This window comes from Pelecanus crispus, chromosome 1 (genome assembly GCF_030463565.1).
Source record: "Pelecanus crispus isolate bPelCri1 chromosome 1, bPelCri1.pri, whole genome shotgun sequence".
Lineage (NCBI taxonomy): Eukaryota > Metazoa > Chordata > Aves > Pelecaniformes > Pelecanidae > Pelecanus > Pelecanus crispus.
Window position 1 is genome coordinate 149,603,338 of NC_134643.1, and position 19,553 is coordinate 149,622,890.

The 19,553-nt window shown below is 42.1% G+C and overlaps 1 protein-coding gene across 1 annotated transcript; it reads right to left on the reverse strand.

Moving 5' to 3' along the window:
- Positions 1-141: 141 nt before the first annotated feature.
- LOC104037503 (granulocyte-macrophage colony-stimulating factor receptor subunit alpha) lies at positions 142-18,863 on the reverse strand. Its single transcript, XM_075724967.1, has 11 exons — positions 18,661-18,863; positions 18,351-18,484; positions 13,945-14,068; positions 10,821-10,950; positions 10,553-10,728; positions 7,932-8,071; positions 4,254-4,292; positions 3,106-3,235; positions 2,568-2,664; positions 1,633-1,714; positions 142-461 (listed from the first exon to the last, which is right to left on the reverse strand). The coding sequence occupies exons 1-11, from the start codon at positions 18,743-18,745 to the stop codon at positions 387-389; spliced, it is 1,212 nt and encodes a 403-aa protein (XP_075581082.1). The 5' UTR covers positions 18,746-18,863; the 3' UTR covers positions 142-386.
- Between the last annotated feature and the right edge of the window lie 690 nt (positions 18,864-19,553).

Sequence of the window (19,553 nt, forward strand, 5' to 3'; positions counted from 1 at the left end):
GCTACCAAAACCTTGCCATGCAAACCCAAGACAATTTGTCTCAATAAATTCATTCTTATTCTTTTTGATATGAGACAAACCCATTATTTTTCCTTAAACAAATTAAAATTTAACTAGAAGTTGTTTTCTGGAGTATTTCAATCATATTCACAAAATGGTCAATATCCAATAATTACAAGTTACACAAACAATTAAAGTTAGTCAAAATTAAAAGTGAATACAATGGCATTTAAAAAGTTTACATGTGAAGTATCATGGCTGCACCACTGATTTTGCCCAGAAAAGGAAGAAATGTAGAATGCCTATATATTTCTCCAGACTTTCCACAGGAATATACAGTTGCTTGAGCTAAGAAATACACTTTCACATTCCTCAGTTTTTCGTGGTTATTTCACTATGTCAGCAACTAATATTATCTCTTCATTTTCAGATGTTATTGACTGAATTTTGCTCTCCATCAGCTGAAAGGAAAATATATACTTCCATTAGTTTTATACATAAGGCTAGGTTAGCCTCTACTTACTTATGAACAAGTCTGAGAGAATTTCAACTTTTGTTGCATATTTTATAGAAATATTTCCCTGTTTTGTTTCTTAGCTGATAAGCTTTCCTTAGGTGGACATAACAGTAAAACTTCAGTAACTTTGTAATGCTGACAGATGATTTTTGACTGGCCTGGAAATGGACAGGGCGAACAGGTGCTTTTCTCCAATGCACCACACACATTACCAAAACTCATGTCGAATTAATACAAAAGGATTAAGTTTGCTAAGGTGTGAAAGCAGATGAATACACATTAGTCTGAAGTTTAGCTAATTGAACAGACCCTGAGAAATTACTAGGCATATCATGATAAACTGCTGGAAAAGAAAAGGGTGCAAGCAAGCTGATGTTTGCTATGCTGGTCTGGTCAAATGCTGTGTGTGACCACCACAGTCTGTATGTTTTCTGTGTCACCTCGCTTTCTATCCTGTATGTCTAACTTGCTAGCAAACTTCATTGAAGGTGGACAAGTGGGTGAGTAGGAGAGACGTGTACCTGGAGAGACAGAAGGTGAGAGCTGGTGAGCTGGTGGGGGCACCCGGGGTCCGGACACAGAGATCAGATGTGAGGAACTTGCGAATTTATGGTTGTTGTGAATGAAGAGAGTGAGGGTGTATGCACATCTCACTGGCAAACTTCAGCCCTGCTCAGCTGGAGAGGAGCAGGAGGACTGGGATGTGTGTGACCCTATTTATGTGACTGCTGGTGGTGTTGATCTGGTGCCAACAAAGGCACCTGCTCTGGTCTCTGTGGCTGGCTGTATTAGTGTCCTGTGTGTCTGTCTTTGTACCTGCGTGTGCCACGTGTTGGGAAAACATACAGCCCTTGTTGCTGTCTGGACCTACCAATGGGAGCATCAGCGCCCGCATCTGTGAGCCTGAAATGGGAGAAACCCCCTGATTCTGGAAGAGCACTGCATTTAACTTCCCTTAAAAAACTTGCCTGCTGATTTTCTCTTGTAATTCCTCAAAGTATGGCAAAGAGATGAGTTATTCTCTGTGTTAAGTTCCTTATCGTTTTAACAAAATACTTGCAGTAGGGTGTTGTATGCATTTCACACATTTAGTATAAAATAGAAAGAGAACATACCTCTGGATTTGTATCATGCAGTCCATGAAATGCATTTTTTGGTTCTGGGATTTGTGGAAATGCTGTTTTCCAACAGCCAGTCCTGGAGATCAAAAGGATGGAATAGAAAATAAAAATTAAATAACTGTCTGTGTCAAAACCATTGCACCCATGAACCATCTCTTACCTTTGTCTTCCAGGATAGAAGAGAAATGAAAAATATATATCATCTCAGCACAGAATGAACACATATCAGGAAAACACAAATTGGACGGTAATAGTTTCATTTTTGATTAAAGTTTCACTAGTAGTTATTTCCTTTTTAAAAGGAAAAGCAACTCCCAATTGTGCTCTTTAAGTCACTACAACCAGTGAAAAGTGGATGTAAAAATTTTTACAAGTTGGAAGAACAGTATCTGCTCTGAATTACTGTATATTTCTACACAAAGTGTATGATATGGCAGAATATCCTTTTTCTTCCTGTTTCACTTCCATAGTTTATTTCAAGAAACAAGCTGCTTCGCTTATGTGCTTTCGGATACATTTAGTTCGCTAGGGCAATTCTAGTGAATGTTGCAAAATCCTTACTAGTAAGTACAGTCAACCTGTGTGTTTGTAATAAATTCAGCAGTTCAAGAAATCAGAAAACCTATGGCATAGACAGTCTACATTGCAAAAATTCAGAGCAGCTGTAGGAGTAATTGCATGTAATTCCTCTCCTTGCCATGTTGACAGAAGAGGCCCTGGAAAAAGTTGTGTGGATCAGCTGGGGAGGGACTCTGGGCATCACCATTATAGTACCTGCCTCAGGATCATTCATTTGGGTTAATTTCTACTACAGTGTGAGTGAAAATGTTTTATCTATACTACACAGACACGTCTACCTTATTTGTTTAAGAACTGCAGATTTTTCACACACCCACACAAAATAAAATAAATGCAAAAATTAAGTTTACCTTTTGCAGAACAAAACTGTGACAATTGCCACTAAGAGTGTTGTAACTGCTACCACAGGTAAAGTCCATACTGAAGAAGAAATAATTTCTTCATTCCCTGAAAGAGAAACAGTCATAAAGTATTATTTTTAATAAAGAGGAATAGATGCACAGCTGGGTCAAACATTTACTCTGGTGACCAACTGGTGAATGTCAGTCTGAAAGGTTTGTCTCAGAATAAAAATCAGCTCTTTAATTTACCAATTTAGCAGTAATGTCTGCTCAGAGGGATTAACATTGAGCCTGTTTGCCCATTCCATGCAGTAAGCAGGTATGCACTTCAGCTGCAGATGTGTAACTTTTTATATTTATTTCCAGTGTCAGAGTGCTAAGGGATGTATTAATTCTCTTCGTCCTCTTCTTCTCGGTAACGTGGAGGGAAACAAAATGTTTGCCAAGCCTTTATATATGTGTGTGTCTGCAGATGAGCAGCAATGAGAGAGGTAGACAGGACATCACTGGGGGAAGAGTAGCCCAAGGCACGGATTTGCATTCTTACCAAACTCTACAGGCGCACTCCACTCCCCCCAGGCTGGGCTCACGAAGCAGGCACTGCCAGCTGTTCTCATTTTCAAGAGGTACTTCTTTCTTGTATTGGGTCTTGGAAATGTGTGACTACTCCCCCCTTCCTAAAAACAAAGCAAAACTGAGTTGTTTTTCTTTGTTGCATGTCTAGGTGTTCATAATATGCAAGTGCCATTTACCAGCAAAACCTTTACAAGGCTAGGAGAGCACTGCTTGTTAAAGACACCTGCTGTTACAAAGCAAAAAATAAACATATGCATGTTTGTTATGTATATACTATGTATGTTTCTGTGTATCTCCTTTAAAAAATAACCTGTCACTCAGTAAACATTTTGTGTTTAGAAGGTTTTCGTCTTTTAAAATATATCCTGTAATTTCTTACAATATAGTCTGATCTATTGATAATTTCCCTTGGTACATTGACAGAGGCAGAAAAATATCTTGAATTGTCTCATTTCAATACTGCTAGAATTGAGTGATTTGAGGAATAAACTGTCTGCATGCACTTCACCTTCCTCAGTCTTTGCACTATGACTTTTCAGGAAAAGAATAACTTTCCAGCCAAACCTGTAAAACAAGCAGAAGACTGCAATACTTAGTGGTACTACAGTTTGCCAAAACATGCTTGCTCTTGGGTACTTTCAGGATAGAGGTGGGACGTGCAAGCGATTAGAAAGAGGTGCTGCATCCCTGGAGGACAGCCTTCATCCTAAAGCATCCCAAAGGATCCCAAAGGACTTTTGCAGTCTTTGTTTTTAATGAACAAAATTAAATTCCTGGGAGGTGTTTTTCTTTGTGTCTCTTTTCTCTGCTGTCACTGATGTGTAACTTCAAATTCTGATCCAAATATTTGAGGGGGAGAGTGGAAAATATAATGTAAAATGGAAGGGTTTTCAAAATACTTAGAGAATAGTAATAAAGTTCTGCCTTGACTGTAGAATAAATGTTGTATGTCATGGTGATTTAGCAGTTTGACACATTCATGAAATTTATAAATTAGGATCCCATAAAGCATAGAACACTGAACACACACTGATTTAAAGGCATTTGCACACTATTTACTTTTCAGAAATGACTATGAAACTAACACATATTGCTGATTAATAGAACAAGCAGACTTACTTGTATAGAAGTATATTTGGTTCTTCCCTCAGCATTATCCTGTAAATTGAGAAAAAAACCTTTTATTTTTATGATTGCTTGTTTTGTGTTTAGACTATAAGTAATTTTTATCTAGTGTCCCCTTTTTCTGCATCACTCTTATCTACTCAACATTTTTTCAAAAGAACTAGTAATTTGTCTAACATTTAGTATCTAATATGTAGTTCTTCTACAATGCCAGGCTTATGTAGTAACTAATTCTTCTATGGAAAAGTATTTGTTTTCCTTATTACCAGAGTTGAGAAATAAATTTTATTTCAGATTGGTGATTAAACAGAAACACAAGCAAACCAGACCTGAATGAAAACTGTAACTTTATTCTTACAAACACCAGGAAAAGAAAAAAAAAAAAGATAAAAATCTGTGAAATAAACTTTTTAGTTTACATCTAGTGTTTATATTTTACAATAAATGTCACTATATTTAATTGCAAATACTAGGTAAATATTGTTTCCTTTTCCCTCAGATTAAAATATTCAGGACTGACATGGATTGTCAGATATTTTAGGCTGCCCTCCAACTACATTTTTGATAGCTGGAACAAAATTCACTCTTCTCTTCTGAATAGCCATAATGACTACCATGTGATGTAGTGACCACATACAACTAATGACTGCAGACTATACCATGTCCATTAGCCTGCCAGTTATGTATTTTTTTAATTATTTTGCATTCTGTATTATTCCATTTTAAAACAAAATTATATTAGTCCAAACTTGTTTTATCAAATAACTGCATGCATGCTCATGTGGCACCTGAACATGAGTTTGCAAGGTATGTTGCTGTACAGGACGGCTCCTAGAACCTGTAAACAAGCTAGCTTAAGCACAGGGATCAATCTAGGAGAAAGTACAACAACATAGTCTCCCTTTTTTTGTGTTTAAACTAAAATAATATATGAGAAATGAAAACAATTAGGTCATGGAAGACTTCAGAAAGTGGAGTTCCAGAAGGACAGCTGGTCTTTTAAAAATTTTGGAAGAAGAGATGTATTAAAGGGCACTGTGTTCAAAAAAATGAAGGAGAAAATGTGTATGTTAGTTAAAAGAAACTCCCTTCTGCAGAGGATGGTGGCACCAATCTACTGACCTGACCTGATGGAGGTCTGTTGCTTGCCAGGGGCCAGGATCCAGGATGCTGCAGAAGGACTGCCGGACTTGTCTGGCCATTGAACTATTACCCCTTCCTGCTCTTCTGTGTGGGCACCAATGATACAGCCAGGGGTAACCTGGATGGTTTCAAGGGTGATTGTAGAACACTGGGGGGATGGTGAAGGGCAGGAAGCCCAGATGGTGTCTCCTCAGCCCTTCCAGTGACAGGGAAAGGCTTGAGTAGAATTGAACTCATCCAGCAGGTCAACACCTGTCTGAGTGGCTGGTGTCACAGGCAGGGCTTTGGCTTCTACAGCCTTGGGACCCTTTTTGAGAAACAGAGGCTACTGAGCAGGCATAGGATGCACATCACCAAGTGGGGTGAGAATGTCCTTGCAAACAGGCAAGAACCATTGTCCTGGTCCTTGTGCTCTATGTAAAAGAGTGCCTTGAGTACACAGAGCTCTGTCTTGGGACAAATGATGAACGAGAGAGTAGGAGAGCTTGTGAGTAGGCATCAAAGGACAGACAAACACAGGTGACAATGTAGTAGGTGTTTGTTCCAGATCTCCTGATCAAGAAAAGGAAGCAGATGAGATGCTTTTCAGGCAGCTTGAGAAAGCCTCACAGCCACAGCCCTTGGTACTCAAGGGAAATTGTCCTGGAGGGCAAAGTTGCTCATTGATTTAAAAAGACAGCCTTCTCAGAGCACAAGAATGGTCCATTCCGGTGTGCAGAAAATCAAGCAAGTGTGCCAGGTGAGCACGGCAGGACATGCAGCTTGAGTCTGAACTCAGAGACAAAAAGGAAGTATGCAGAGGGTAGAAGAAGGGATTTGGGAGGTGTCATCTGCTCATGTAGGAATGGAGTCAGGAAAGCCAAAGCTCAGCTGGAGTTGAGACTAGTGAGGGGGGTGAACACAAGAAAGGTTTTTATGAGTACACTGGCAGCAAAAGGGAGGTTAAGGAGAATGCAGTCCTGTTGCTCACTGAGTTGGGGAAACCTAGTGACAAGGGACATGGGAAAGGCTGAGGTATTTGGCGCATTTTTAGCTCAGTTTTCACTGGTAAGGTTTGCCTTCAGGTTTCCCAGATGTCCTGATCTATAAAGCGTTAACTTAAAACATCACTGAAGAAGAATCCAAGATTCTCAGCAAGTTCAGTTTACTGGTGTCAGACATGAAAAAATGTGATTGAAATTATGTTATGGTGTTATCCTTTTTGTTTGCTCCCAATGCAAGTAATTGCCAATTGTGAAAACAAAATTTAAAGGCTAACTGTAATCCAATATATGTTGGTCACAGTGTATTAGTAAAACAATACAAGTTTATACGTGGCAGTGGTAAAGCAATAAATTTTGCAATACAGTAATTGCTGGACCTTGACATAATTAGTAACACGAAAACTTCTAATGATAATTTAAAAAATGCTAAGCAATTCAGACCACTTTTGAACTGAATATTCTTTATAAACTGACTATTAGGCATATTAGAAGACTTTAAGAAGCATGTATTGCTTTACTGGAATATACTTTTATTCCAATGTCACACAGAGTTCTCTATAAGCTTTCTTTGCTGCAAAGGCCAAGGGATTCGGAGAAGTAATGCAGTTTTGTAGCAGTTAGTTGGACTTGTAAAAAAACTCATCTATGAAATAGCAAGCTCGATCCATACGAAGAAGTTCCAAATAACAGAAATCTATGGAATGCCTTAAATCAGCCACTAAGTGGCCAAGGCTGGTTGTAGTACAGGCAGGTTTTCCCTTTGTAGTCACTATCTGCCACCCTGTGGTCATTTGGCGCAATTGCTGCCACAGCTACAGTAGTTTAGGTCTACTCTCGTAGCGGAACACAGCAATCTCCTTCCCTATTACTGCAAAAAGACTTGTAAAGCCAAGGTCTGAGTTTGACTTTCAGTAGCTTAAATGATTCCCTCAGTAACCTCTGCTTATTCACACTGCCTTTCTGCTTTCTCTCACATTTATTTTCCTTTTATTTAATATTATATATCTTCAACTCTTGGACCAACAGGTGTGTTGCTTTTATATGACATCTAGATAAGCTATTTACATTTCATATATATAGAAATTTCATTCACCTCTATCAGCTCATATTTGTTAAGTGGATGCACATTTCTCTGTCCAGTATTTACAGCTGGGCTCTGCCCTTTCACAGAGATGCAGTCATCACTGGAAGGACCGTAGTCCAGGACAGCTCCAACAGGTCTAGTGAAAGAAGTGCCTTTTCTGAGTTTTGTCACAGCAAAAGCTGTGATAAGTTCAAGTCTTGATTAATCGCATTTCTCCTCTTACTCTCACACACAGTCAGCCAGTGTATCTCCAGCAATATCTCACACAGGGGAACGGGGATAAAAAAATGGGGCAGTATGGCATAACAGGGTGCCTGAAAGGCACAAGCACAAAGGAATATAGTGCTACATATGAAGAAGGCTACACCGTACAAGAAAGATTGATTTTCTTTCTATCCATGTGTATTGGTAACTGCAAACACATGTATTAATATTAAAGGTAGGTGAAGAAATTCCTCTTACCTTATAATTTATGTTGATTTCATATTTAAAACACTTGTCTTTGTTAGAATGACTTATTTGGGGTCGTTGCCACTGAATTATGCAATCATTTTTCATTTCATCACAGTTGACAGTGATATTTGATGGAGGCGTGAGCTTTTCTGAAAGGATATAACCAAGAATCCAAATAATTAAAATCACTTGATCTCTTTTTGCTTTGATAAAAGAGAGTGCAATTGCAAGTAACATGTCTATGAAGAAAGGTACTCATTTGTATCTATTTTTCTAAGGAACTGTATTAGAAATAATTGAAAGACCAAAGTTCTTTAAATCCTGTCCCCAGGATCAGAAAAAACAGGGACTAAGCCAGGAAACATGACTTAGGAGCATACAAAGATACAAACCCCCTCCATCTACTTTTCTGGATGAATAAGGTAGAGTCTTGTCTTCTTTTTATAAGGAGAAGAAGAACTTAGCAGAAGAACAAGCTGATGCTAACCCTAATGTAAGAAGTCCAAAGGTCATTTCTTTCTTCAAGCCTCCTCACATGATGCTTCTGTAACATGAAGGTGTTGCTTGCTTGGTGTTGTGAACTATGCAGTTTATCCCCCCCTTCCAAAAAATTACCCATACAAATTTAAGAATGACAATTCAGTTTTAAGAATCCAGCCAACTTCTTCACATATCTTCCCTAAGTTCACAGATGTGAGCAAACATTTGAGGACCTTTATATTTTGGTCATCACCAAGGACTTGATTATTGTAGCAGCAAAAGACAGCCACTCATGACAGAAAGGTTGATAAAAGGCTGATAGAGGAAACCTTAGTTTCAGCTAGACTGCTACTTTACATCAATATTTAGAGATAGGGCTGGCCTGTTTGTGATGGGCTGTTTGGTCAAAGAACAGTCTTGGTTTCATCTGCCATAAGTGATATTACAGCTCAATTCCTTCTCATTATAGAATGGAGCCTTATTTATCCATTTTTTGGAGGCAATACCAAAAATAGTGGGAATTTGTTAAAAAGGCTTTGCCACAGTAAAAGTAATTGCACAGGATGCTTCCAAGTAGAGCACCACATATGAAAGAGTGCATGAAAACCTGGGACAATTTGTTGTGGTGGGTTGACTCTGGCTGGATGCCTAGCACCCACCAAAGCCGCTCTATCACTTCCCTTCTAAGTGGGCAGGGGAGAGAAAAAACAACGAAAAGCTCGTGGGTCGAGATAAGGACAAGGAGAGGTCACTCAGCAATTACTGTCACTGGCAAAACAGACAGAAAATCAGTTTAATTTGTTACCAGTCAAAACTAAGTAGGATAATGAGAAATAAAAACTAAACCTTAAAACACCTTCCCCGCACCCCTCCCTTCTTCCCGGCCTCAACTTCATTCCCGATTTCTCTACCTCCTCCCCTCAAGCAGCCCAGGGGGATGGGGAATGGGGGTTGCAGTCAGTTCATCACATCATCTCTGCCGCTCCTTCCTCCTCAGAGGGAGGACTCCTCACACTCTTCCCCTGTTCCAGCATGGGGTCCCACCCACATGAGACAGTCCTTCATGAACTTCTCCAATGTGGGTTCTTCCCACGGGCTACAGTTCTTCATGAACTGCCCCAGTGTGGGTCCTTTCCATGGGGTCACAAGTCCTGCCAGTAAACCTGCTCCAGCGTGGGCTTCTCTCTCCCCATGGGTCCACAGGTCCTGCCAGGAACCTGCTCCAATGTGGGCTTCCTACAAAGGGGTCACAGCCTGCTTTGGGCACATCCACCTGCTCTGGCGTGGGGTCCTCCAAGGGCTGCAGGTGGATATCTGCTCCACTGTGGACCCCCATGGGCTGCAGGGGCACAGCTGCCTCACCATGGTCTTCACCAGGGGCTGCAGGGGAATCCCTGCTGTGGTGCCTGGAGCACCTCCTCCTCCTCCTTCTTCACTAACTTTGGTGTCTGCAGAGTCGTTGCTCTCATATATTCTCACTCCTCACTCCAGCTGCAGTTTTTTGTCCCTTTGGGTTTTTTTCCACCCTTCTTAAATATGTTATCCCAGAGGTGCTACCACTGTCGCTGATGGGCTCGGCCTTGGCCAGCAGTGGGTCCATCTTGGAGCCAGCTGGCATTGGCTCTATTGGACATAGGGAAAGCTTCTAGGAGCTTCTCACAGAAGCTACCCCTGTAGCCCCCCCACTACCAAAACCTTGCTATGCAATCTCAATACGTTTGTATACATATTAATTTCTTTAATCATGGGTATGATGTCAGTGTATGCCTTCCCCACGGGCAATGAGAAGGAGAAATCAGTGCTCATAAATTTTGCCTGAAAAGTCTCCTCTGTTGAAAGGTCTGTGACCATCATTGAAATGATAGAAGGGGGAAGTACAATTTCTTTAGTTCTGTGGACCTTGCTGGAGAAACACCTAAAAACAATAAGGGTAGATTGCTAAAGAATCTGAGGCAGGCTGCAGCTGTGGAGCTTTGTTGCTTAATGTTCCTCATTTCTCTTTTGCTTGGGGAATAGGTTTTCTTGAAGAGGTCACAGTCTCTTACTTTCAGCTTTAGGTGAGACAGGGTACTTGGTTCCTTCTCAGGGACAGATGCTCTACTACTCTCATGTAACAATGAAAATAAAGCAGAAAGCAATTATTTACTTACCAATTTTATACAGATCAATGTACTCATCATAGAACTCGATCAGGGAGTCTTTGCTAGACCCGTTCACCAGGAAGTAGGCTTTTTCAATCTCTATCCTCACATTTTTGAATCTACATCCCACGTTTCTGCCATTTTCACCTTTCATGTAAAGCTCACATTCCACCTGGTCGTCGTCTCTGTATATAGCAAGGTATTTTGGTTAAACGTGGGCCGTGTGATGTGTCAAATGAGAATTCAGATTTCCCTAGACTCCAGCAGACCTACTTACCTCGAGTTCTGCCAGTAGAGAAAATATTGGGTATCTTCTGGAGCATCTCTGCCTGCCTGCCAAGTGCAGTTCATGAGGGAAACGTTATAAATCACACAGGAGAAATTTTCAATGGCCGACCCAGTCGTGCCTGCAAACACAGGAGTATCTGTGATGAGGAAAAATTGTGTGACTGCTCCAAACTGGAGGATCTTGGCACATGCTTAGAAATGTTAGACACCTGCAACTCCAGCTGGTTATTGCTTGGGTTAGGAATGACTTGCTTCATTTTAGGTAGTAATACTGGAAGATATTTGCACTGACAGATTCAATGAAGAATTTGTCATGGATAAATCCTCCAAAGATATGATTATAGCTTCGGCTGCTAGAATAAGCCTCAGGGGAGCCTACAATGATCTAGTATAAGCTGACACCTGAAGTGGCTACCCCTGTGCTTTGAATTGTTCCTATTCAAAAGGAGACACTGATGCCACAATGCCACAAACTGAAACATTTGTGTGTCATCCTTCAGTACTCTGTTGTAGCATTTCTATTTGAAGGATGTTCTTCAACACCCTGTCAATTGAGTTGAGACCATGAGGAGCTTCCCTGTGGACTCCAGAGAGGGTGAAAAACCAAAGTGCATAGCTGTAATTTTTTCAAGACTTCAGGGAGATGTAGATGCAAACTTATGAGGTATTTGTGCTCCGCAGTGATACCTGGGATTAACATGAGGAAAATTCTCCTGATCTTCCCATAATCCAGGAGGAAGCAGTTAATGACCTGCTATGCCACCTGGATGCTCACAAGTCTATGGGGCTGGATGGGATCCACCCGAGAGAGTACAGAGGGAGCTTGCCAAGCCACTCTCCATCATTTATCAGCAGTCCTGGTTAACAGGGAAGGTCCCAGATGACTGGAGGCTTGCCAATGTGACACCCATCTACAAGAAGGGCCAGAAGGAGGATCTGGGGAACTATAGGCCTGCACCAGGGAAGATTAGGAGCGGTTCATCTTGAGTATGCTCAACAGGCATGAACAAGTCAACCAGGGGACCAGGCCCAGCCAGCATGGGTTCATGAAAGGCAGGTCCTGCTTGACCAACATCATCTCCTTCTATGACAAGGTGACCCACCTGGTGGATGAAGGAAAGGCTGTGGATGTCATCTACCTGGACTTCAGTAAAGCCTTTAACACCATTTCCCACAGCATTCTCTTAATGAAGCTGGTGGCTCATGGCTTAGGCAGGTGTACTCTTTGCTGGGTAAAAAAAACTGTCTGGATGGCAGAGCCCAGAGAGTTGTGGTGAGCAGAGTTAAATCCAGTTGGCAACCTGTCACAAGTTGTGTTCCCCAGGGCTCTGTTTTGGGGCCAGTCTTGTTTAATGTCTTTATCAATGACCTGGATGAAGGGATTAAGTGTGTCCTCAGTAAGTTTGCAGATGATACCAAGTTGGTCGGGAGTGTCGATCTGCTGGAGGGTAGGATGGCCCTGCAGAGGGACCTGGACAGGCTGGATCAATGGGCCGAGGCCAACTGTATGAGGTTTAACAAGGCCAAGTGCCGGGTCCTGCACTTGGGTCACAACAACCCCATGCAACGCTACACGCTTGGGGAAGAGTGGCTAGAAAGCTGCCTGGCTGAAAAGGACCTGGGGGTGTTGGTTGACAGACAGATGAACATGAGTCAGCAGCATGCCCAGGTGACCAAGAAGGCCAACAGCATCCTGGCTTGTATCAGGAAGAGTGTGGCCAGCAGGAGCAGAGAAGCGATCATCCCCCTGTACTCGGCACTGGTGAGGCTGCACCTGGAATACTGTGTTCAGTTTTGGGCCCCTCAGTACAAGAAGGACATTGAGGTGCTGGAGCATGTCCAGAGAAGGGCAACAAAGTTGGTGAAGGGTCTGGAGAACAAATCCTATGAGGAGTTGCTGAAGGAACTGGTGTTTTTTAGCGTGGAGAAGAGGAGGCTGAGGGAAGACCTTATTGCTCTCTACAACTGCCTGAAAGGATGTTGGGTAGTAGTGAGGTGGGTGTTGGTCTCTTCTCTCAAGTAACTAGTGATAGGACAAGAGGAAATGGCCTCAAGCTGCGTCAGGGGAGGTTTAGATTGGATATTAGGAAAAATTTCTTTACTGAAGGAGTGGTCAAACATTGGAACAGGCTGCCCAGAGAGGTGGTGGAGTCATCATCCCTGGAAGTGTTCAAAAAACGGGTAGACATGGCACTTTGGGACATGATGGTGTTGGGTTGATGGTTGGACTGATGATCTTAGAGATCCTTTCCAACCTTAATGATTCCTCGTTTTTACTTTCATTAAAAAATAATCCAGGCACCAAGCCAGGAAACATGGAATTATTACTCTACCCTTAATTGGTTTAGTGGTGGACTTGGTAGTGTTAGGTTAGTGGTTGCACTTGATGATCTTAAAGGTCTTTTCCAACATAAAAGATCCTGTGATTCTATATCAATGTTCTCCTTAGCCCCCACCCCCAACAAAACCCAATAAGGAGAATAAACATACCTTTTAAAAGGAAGGACTAGTTATCCATCCTTTTATAAGGAATCAAGAAGTACTTTGAGTTTGATGAGGCAGGAAATAGTGCTGTTTTGTATATGCCAATTCCATGTTGCTTAAATGAACAGAACTTGTACCTCTTTCTTTTAACAGTCTCATATGTATTACCCCTCTCATACAAAGAGGAGTAAATTCTGTCAGGCCTTTCATTACTGTGGATGGGACACTGCAAAGTTTTGGGCATTACACCATGAGTTACTCCATGACAAAATTCAAGTTGTCACAGGTTTCTCAAGGAAGAATTTTAAAACTACAGCCTGAAGCCTGTTTCACTTGGATTTTTAATAACATTTTAAAGACATTCAAATACAGTCAATAAAACATTAGCACAAACAATTAATAGGGAATTGACAACTAAAAAGAAGGCACCAAGAAAAGTGGCAACTGAGGACTAAAAAATTGCTGAGCTAGTTGTAGGAAACTCCTTTTCTTTTCACACAATGTCACAAGGCTGTGAACAAGAACTTGTTCATCCTACAGGAAACAAATGAGTTAAAGAATGAAGGGTTTCAGTTTTCCTTTTACCCCCAGGCCACTGGAAGTAGGCAAATCCTTTCCTAGCATATTACCTTGAGGAATATATCTGCATATGCTTGAATATTTGCCATTCGTGTTCACTGCTGTAACAGAAAAGCTTGCCCCATTGTGCAGAGGAGGTACTGTATTTCCAAACATGCATTTCATATTCTCTGTCTGAAAAATGTCATGCAGAAGGTTTACTTTTTAGTTTTTCATATACTGGTTTACACTGTGCTACTCCCTGTAGAAAGGGCTTAAGCTTGTGCTTGATTTATAACAGTGGGACCACTACAATAAGAGAAGTGGGTACTGATGTCTTTCCAGGCTCGAGACCTCTCTTCCCAAAAGTTTTGGGTAATGAACCTTTACCAGTGCGAGGTGAAGAGTTCAGTGGTCCCCTCCAGAAAAGCTCGTGGCAGTGTTAGGAATACAGGTTCCTCCCCTCCTTCTACCCATAGTCCACAATAGTCCATCAAATCAGTTGAACTGCCTCAAAATAGAGCATATGATGGCTATAACATGCTTTACACTCCTTTGAAAGACAAAGGGAGATATGCCACAAATGACTGCCTGGGCAAGGAGCTGGCTTGAGTTTCATCTCCACTAACATTAGCTTTCTAAAAACTAGCACCTAGTTTGGGAAAGTCATATAGGTGCCTTGTCTATGCAGCGGTGAAGGAAGACACACAGTGGCATATCAGATGCATGAGATACACTGCCTTGAGGCAGGGGCTGTACCTCTCTATTAGCTCCTGTCAGAGCTTAGAAGACTATAATTTCCATGCTTAAATAGTTGAAGTGAGGGTGACATGAATCTATTCAAATCTGTGATTACTGATACAGAAGATATAACTGCATGGAGTATCAGAGGAGTCCTCAAATGTCAGAATTTTCTAGAAACTGCCTATAGAAACATTTTTTACCATAGACGTGGTATACATCTTGCTTGACACAGTAGTGTAGCGTAAAATTCTCCTCTCTATTCATGCAAAATAGACTGTCAAAACCAATACTTTCCTGTTAGAGGTCCTGTTCCTGAAACAACTTTGTTTTGGACATTACCTACCCAACCAGATGCACAAGAAATATTGGCCAAATGGATGCAGACAGCTTTGGGCTCTAGAGGAAGAGAACTCAGCTAAGACAGGAGTAATACACGTAGAGGGAAAAGAAAAATCCTAAGAGGACAACTTCATGACTTGCTTTGACGTGTCTGTGCAGCTTGTAGCGGCCAGTGAAAGAAAAAACTATTTTGCTGAACACAGTAGTTGCAAAATAGGAAATGCTTAGCTTGCTGTCTCCTCTGCATAACCACTGAAAAAAGACTAAATTAGAAGCAGAAGTTGCCTTTTCATAAAGTCATGACGCTTCTCAAGTAATCCATTTATACAAGAACTGACCTCTAGACCTCCTGTCTGCTATCAGAAGTGTGGATATGAGTTGGAGCTGAAGTTTGGATCTTATCTGGAGCTGAATTTGGCAAGGAATGTGAAAAATAATAATCATAAGGTCTTCTGTAGGTACGCTGGTCAGAAAAGAAAGATTGAAGAAAGTGTACTGCCCCTGGTAAGTAAGACAAGAAAAGTAGAAACAACTGACATGGAGAAGGCTGAGGTACTCAATAAATTTTTGCCTCAGTGTTCACTGGAAATCACTCTTCCTATATCTGTCAAGTGCCTGAATCTCAAGGCAGGGACTGGAGGAACAAAGCCTCTCCCATCATAAGAGAGGATCAGGTTTGAGACCACGTGAAGACTCTGAGCATACGTAAGTCCACGGGACCCAACCAGACACATCCTAGTGTCCTGAGGGAATTGGCTGATGCAGAGGCCAAGCCACTCTCTATCATATTTAAAAAGTCATGGCAGCCAGGCAAAGTCCCCAGTCACTACAGAAAAGTGAATATCGCACCCATTTTTAAAAAGGGTCATAAGGAGCATCCTGGGAGCTACCGACCGCTCAGCCTCACCTCCATGCCTGGTAAAGTCATGCAGCAGATCCCCCTGGAAGTTACGTGGGAGCATATAGAAGACAGGGAGGTGATTAGAGGAAGCCAACATGGCATCACCAAGGGCAAATCACGCCTGAGTAATCTAGTGCTCCTCTACAATGGAGTGACTGCATCAGTCAATAAGGGAAGAGAAACAGTGTAATCTGCTTGCATTTCTGTAAGACTTTTGGCATGGTCCTCCCCAACATTCTTGCCTCTAAAATGGAGAGATGAGTTTGACAGATGGACTTTTAGATGATAAGGAATTGGCCTCAGCAAGTGTGCAGATGACACCAAGCTGAGTAAGGCAGCTGATTTGCTAAAGGGAAGGGATGCCATCCAGAGGGACCTTGACAGGCTTGAGCAGTGGGCCCATGTGAACCTTGTGAAGTTCAATAAGGCCAAGTGCAAGGACCTGCACCTGGGTCAGGGTAATCCCCAGTATCAACACAGACTCGGGGATGAACAGATTGAAAGCAGCCCCGCAGAGAAGGACTTGAGGATATTGGTGGATGAAAAATTGGATATGAGCTAGCAGTGTGAGCTTGCAGCCCAGAAAGGCAATCACATCTGGGCTGCATCAAAAGAAGCATGGCCAGCAGGTCGAGAGAGGAGATTCTTTCCCTCCACTCCACTCTCATGAGACCCCACCTGGAGTACTGCATTCCAACTCTGGGGTTCCCAGCACAAGTAACAGATGGACCTGCTGGAATGGGTCCAGAGGAGGACCACAAGAATGATCAGAGAGCTGGAACACCTCTCCTCTGAAGAAAGGCCAAGGGAGTTACGCTGTTCAGCCTGCACAAGAGCAGGCTCTGTGGAGACTTTATTGTGGCCTTTCAATACATAAAGGGGGCTTATAAGAAAGATGGAGAGAGACTTTTTACCAGGGCCTGTAGTGACAACACAAGGGGCAATGGTTTTAAACTGACAGAGGGTAGATTTATATTGGACATAAGGAAGAAATTGTTTATGTGAGGATGGTGAGAGACTTGAACAGGATGCCCAGAGAATTTATGGATGCCTGTGAGAGACTGAAAGAGTTAATGTCTCAAACGTTATGGTGAGGCAAGTTAAGGTCTGCATAGAGACAAGTTAAGGTCTCCATAGTGATAAATTAAGGTCTGAATAATGCCACTGAGCCACAGGTGAGAAGCCGATTGGCGCGGAGCCAGGGGGCCTGTTGGAAGATGTGCAGTTTCGCCTTCTGATGGCCGAAGGTCATGCGGAGTTCATTTGAGGAAGGGGCTCACAACCACCCAAAAGACCCCTCGCAACCACCCCCTCCCCCCCCGTGGCACCTGCACAGAAGACGAAGAACATTCTGGAACAAGCCTCAAGGGGGACAAGACTAGCTTATAAAAGACACAACTTCGAGGAGCCACATGCGCACCCCCACCATCAGAAGACTCTACGCTGCTTCTGCTCTGGATCTTCCTCCCCCACCCACTGCCAGCATAGCCAGAGGCCGTGTGCCCCAAGAGCAATGCACCCACCACTGGAGGACTGCCACGTTTCCCATCGACATCACTGGAGCCAACGGTGGTGATCTCTCTCTCTCTCTCCCATATTTCTTCCTTCCTTTTCCTTTCCTCTTGTAAGTATTTCAGTTAGAACCCATGTTGCCTATCGTTGTGCTTTCCTGGTTCGGGTTGCCTACCGCTTTCCAAGTTCAGGTTGGTGTTTACCATCAATAAAGTATTGAATTGATCGTTTGGTGTTATTTCATCTTAATTTAGCCCAACAGAATCACAGAACATCCAGCATCCTCTCTGGGCAGCCCAGTTTGGGTCATGACAATGCCTCATCATTGGAAGTGTGGAAGGTGAAGTTGGATGGGTCTTTGAGCAATGTGATCTAGTGAAACATGTCCCTGCCCATAGCAGGGATATTGGACTAAATGATCTTTAAATGTCCCTTCCAACCTAAACCATTCTATGATTGTACTATGTATGATTGTTCTATGTATGATTGGCTCTCAGGAGCCAATCCAGACATATTGTGTCTTCGCAGGCTTTTGTGTCCCACCAATCAGCCCTGAGTAAGCACATCACTGCAACACCAATCTCCCTGAATGCTTATGTCTTGTTTTTAGGTAAGTCAGTAAGGAACCTTGTATTTAATTCAGTCTGTCCTTTGTACCTAAAAATTCTCATCTGCACAGTATGAGATGCCTCTCACCAAAGTTCCTTTGAAAGCAGGCAAAGAGACAATCTTACACTTCAGTACCATCAAGGCCCTGATTCCACAAGAGTCCTCTGAAGGCAAGAATTTCACAAGAATAGCCAGAGCAGACAGATATGCCTCAGTACCACGACAGGTCTCAAATAAACCTAGGAAAGACTGCTAAAACAGAAACTATCTTGTTCCTACCAAGGATACTTTTTTCAGTTACTTAAGGATATGAAAGAAAAAGAAGTAAGTGTAATGATTTATCTTGGTTAAAACTGTACATAACAAATTTACCATTATAGTCTTGGTAAAATCTCCTGCAGTCACTGAACACCAGTCCTCAGTGAAATTCCTGCTGCTCATCCAACTCAGTTCCATATTCCACTGATTCAACATCAAATTTCTAATAGGTGAGTCTGGCAGCTCCACTGCAAGTGTTACATAATGGGATCAGTAAGGTGCAGGACTGATTCCCAGATTTCTGGGTACAGACTTTACTACCTGGCACATCTAAGACAGAAGGCAACTTAAGAACAACTACCCATAATGAGAAGCATGTTCCACTCCACCTCATAGGATTGCCGCATGGAAGTGTTTTACTCACAGCCTGTGCAGTGCCAGCCGACGCACAAGTGGGTGATCAGCAGCATCCACTGGGTCATGAAGATGAGTGCAAGAGGAGCAACCATCTCTTCCTCTCTGGAGACAGAGAACAGTGAAGCTTGCTCAAGGTGAAAGATGCCAGCGTGAACCACTCTCCTCCGAATTTGTCTAGTCTGATCTGTTCATATGCCTGCTTCTACACGATCTGACCATCTCTCAGTTCTGCTGGGAGGAAAGATTAGATGGACTTCTCAAGCAGGCAGAGAAATGTTCAAATAAACAGTAACAAAGTTAAAGAAATTGTCCTTTTCTGTAACAAAACAATTTGTGTGATGATTCATAAAGCTGGTGATCTTGGGAGCTCTGTAAAAACATTACATACATACATTTGATGACTACTATCTTAAGGTCTAAAGACTATTTGTCTATCTGCTATATACAGAAGTTAGGATGAATATACATCAAGCAAGTGCGTAAACAGATGCAAACAGAAAATATCAGAATGGGTCACAGCAGTATCAATCAGCTCAACTTACCCAATGGTGAATATGGTAAGTTTGTTGAGGTCATTAGTACATGTACTTTCAAGGATATTTTTGAGTATATGCTTAAAAGTGGATCTAGGAGCAGTGTCTAACTTCTACAAAGTCAGTACCAAACCCAGTAAGAAAATCAAAATTGTGCTTAGGACTTTTCTTAGCAGGCAGTAGGTACTTTACTTGCAAAAATTTCATTCAATTTAGCTCCATGTATTCCTCTGACAGCTTTTTAGATTTTGCCTGGGACATCACCCCTCCAGTCCTGGACTTCCTAGAGTCTCAGTGAGTACCTCAGATAGTCAGAAAGACAAAGATGGACCTACCTTCTATTTCAAAACGTCTTTATCTCGTTTAT

Excerpts from the sequence above, each read along its gene's own strand:
- LOC104037503 (XM_075724967.1), bottom strand. The coding sequence starts at position 18,745 with ATGGTTGCTCCTCTTGCACTCATCTTCATGACCCAGTGGATGCTGCTG. Across the intron at positions 4,293-7,931 it reads AAATCAACATAAATTATAAG|GATAATGCTGAGGGAAGAAC; the intron begins GTAAGAGGAATT and ends CTCAATTTACAG. Across the intron at positions 2,665-3,105 it reads GAGTGCGCCTGTAGAGTTTG|GGAATGAAGAAATTATTTCT; the intron begins GTAAGAATGCAA and ends TTTCTCTTTCAG.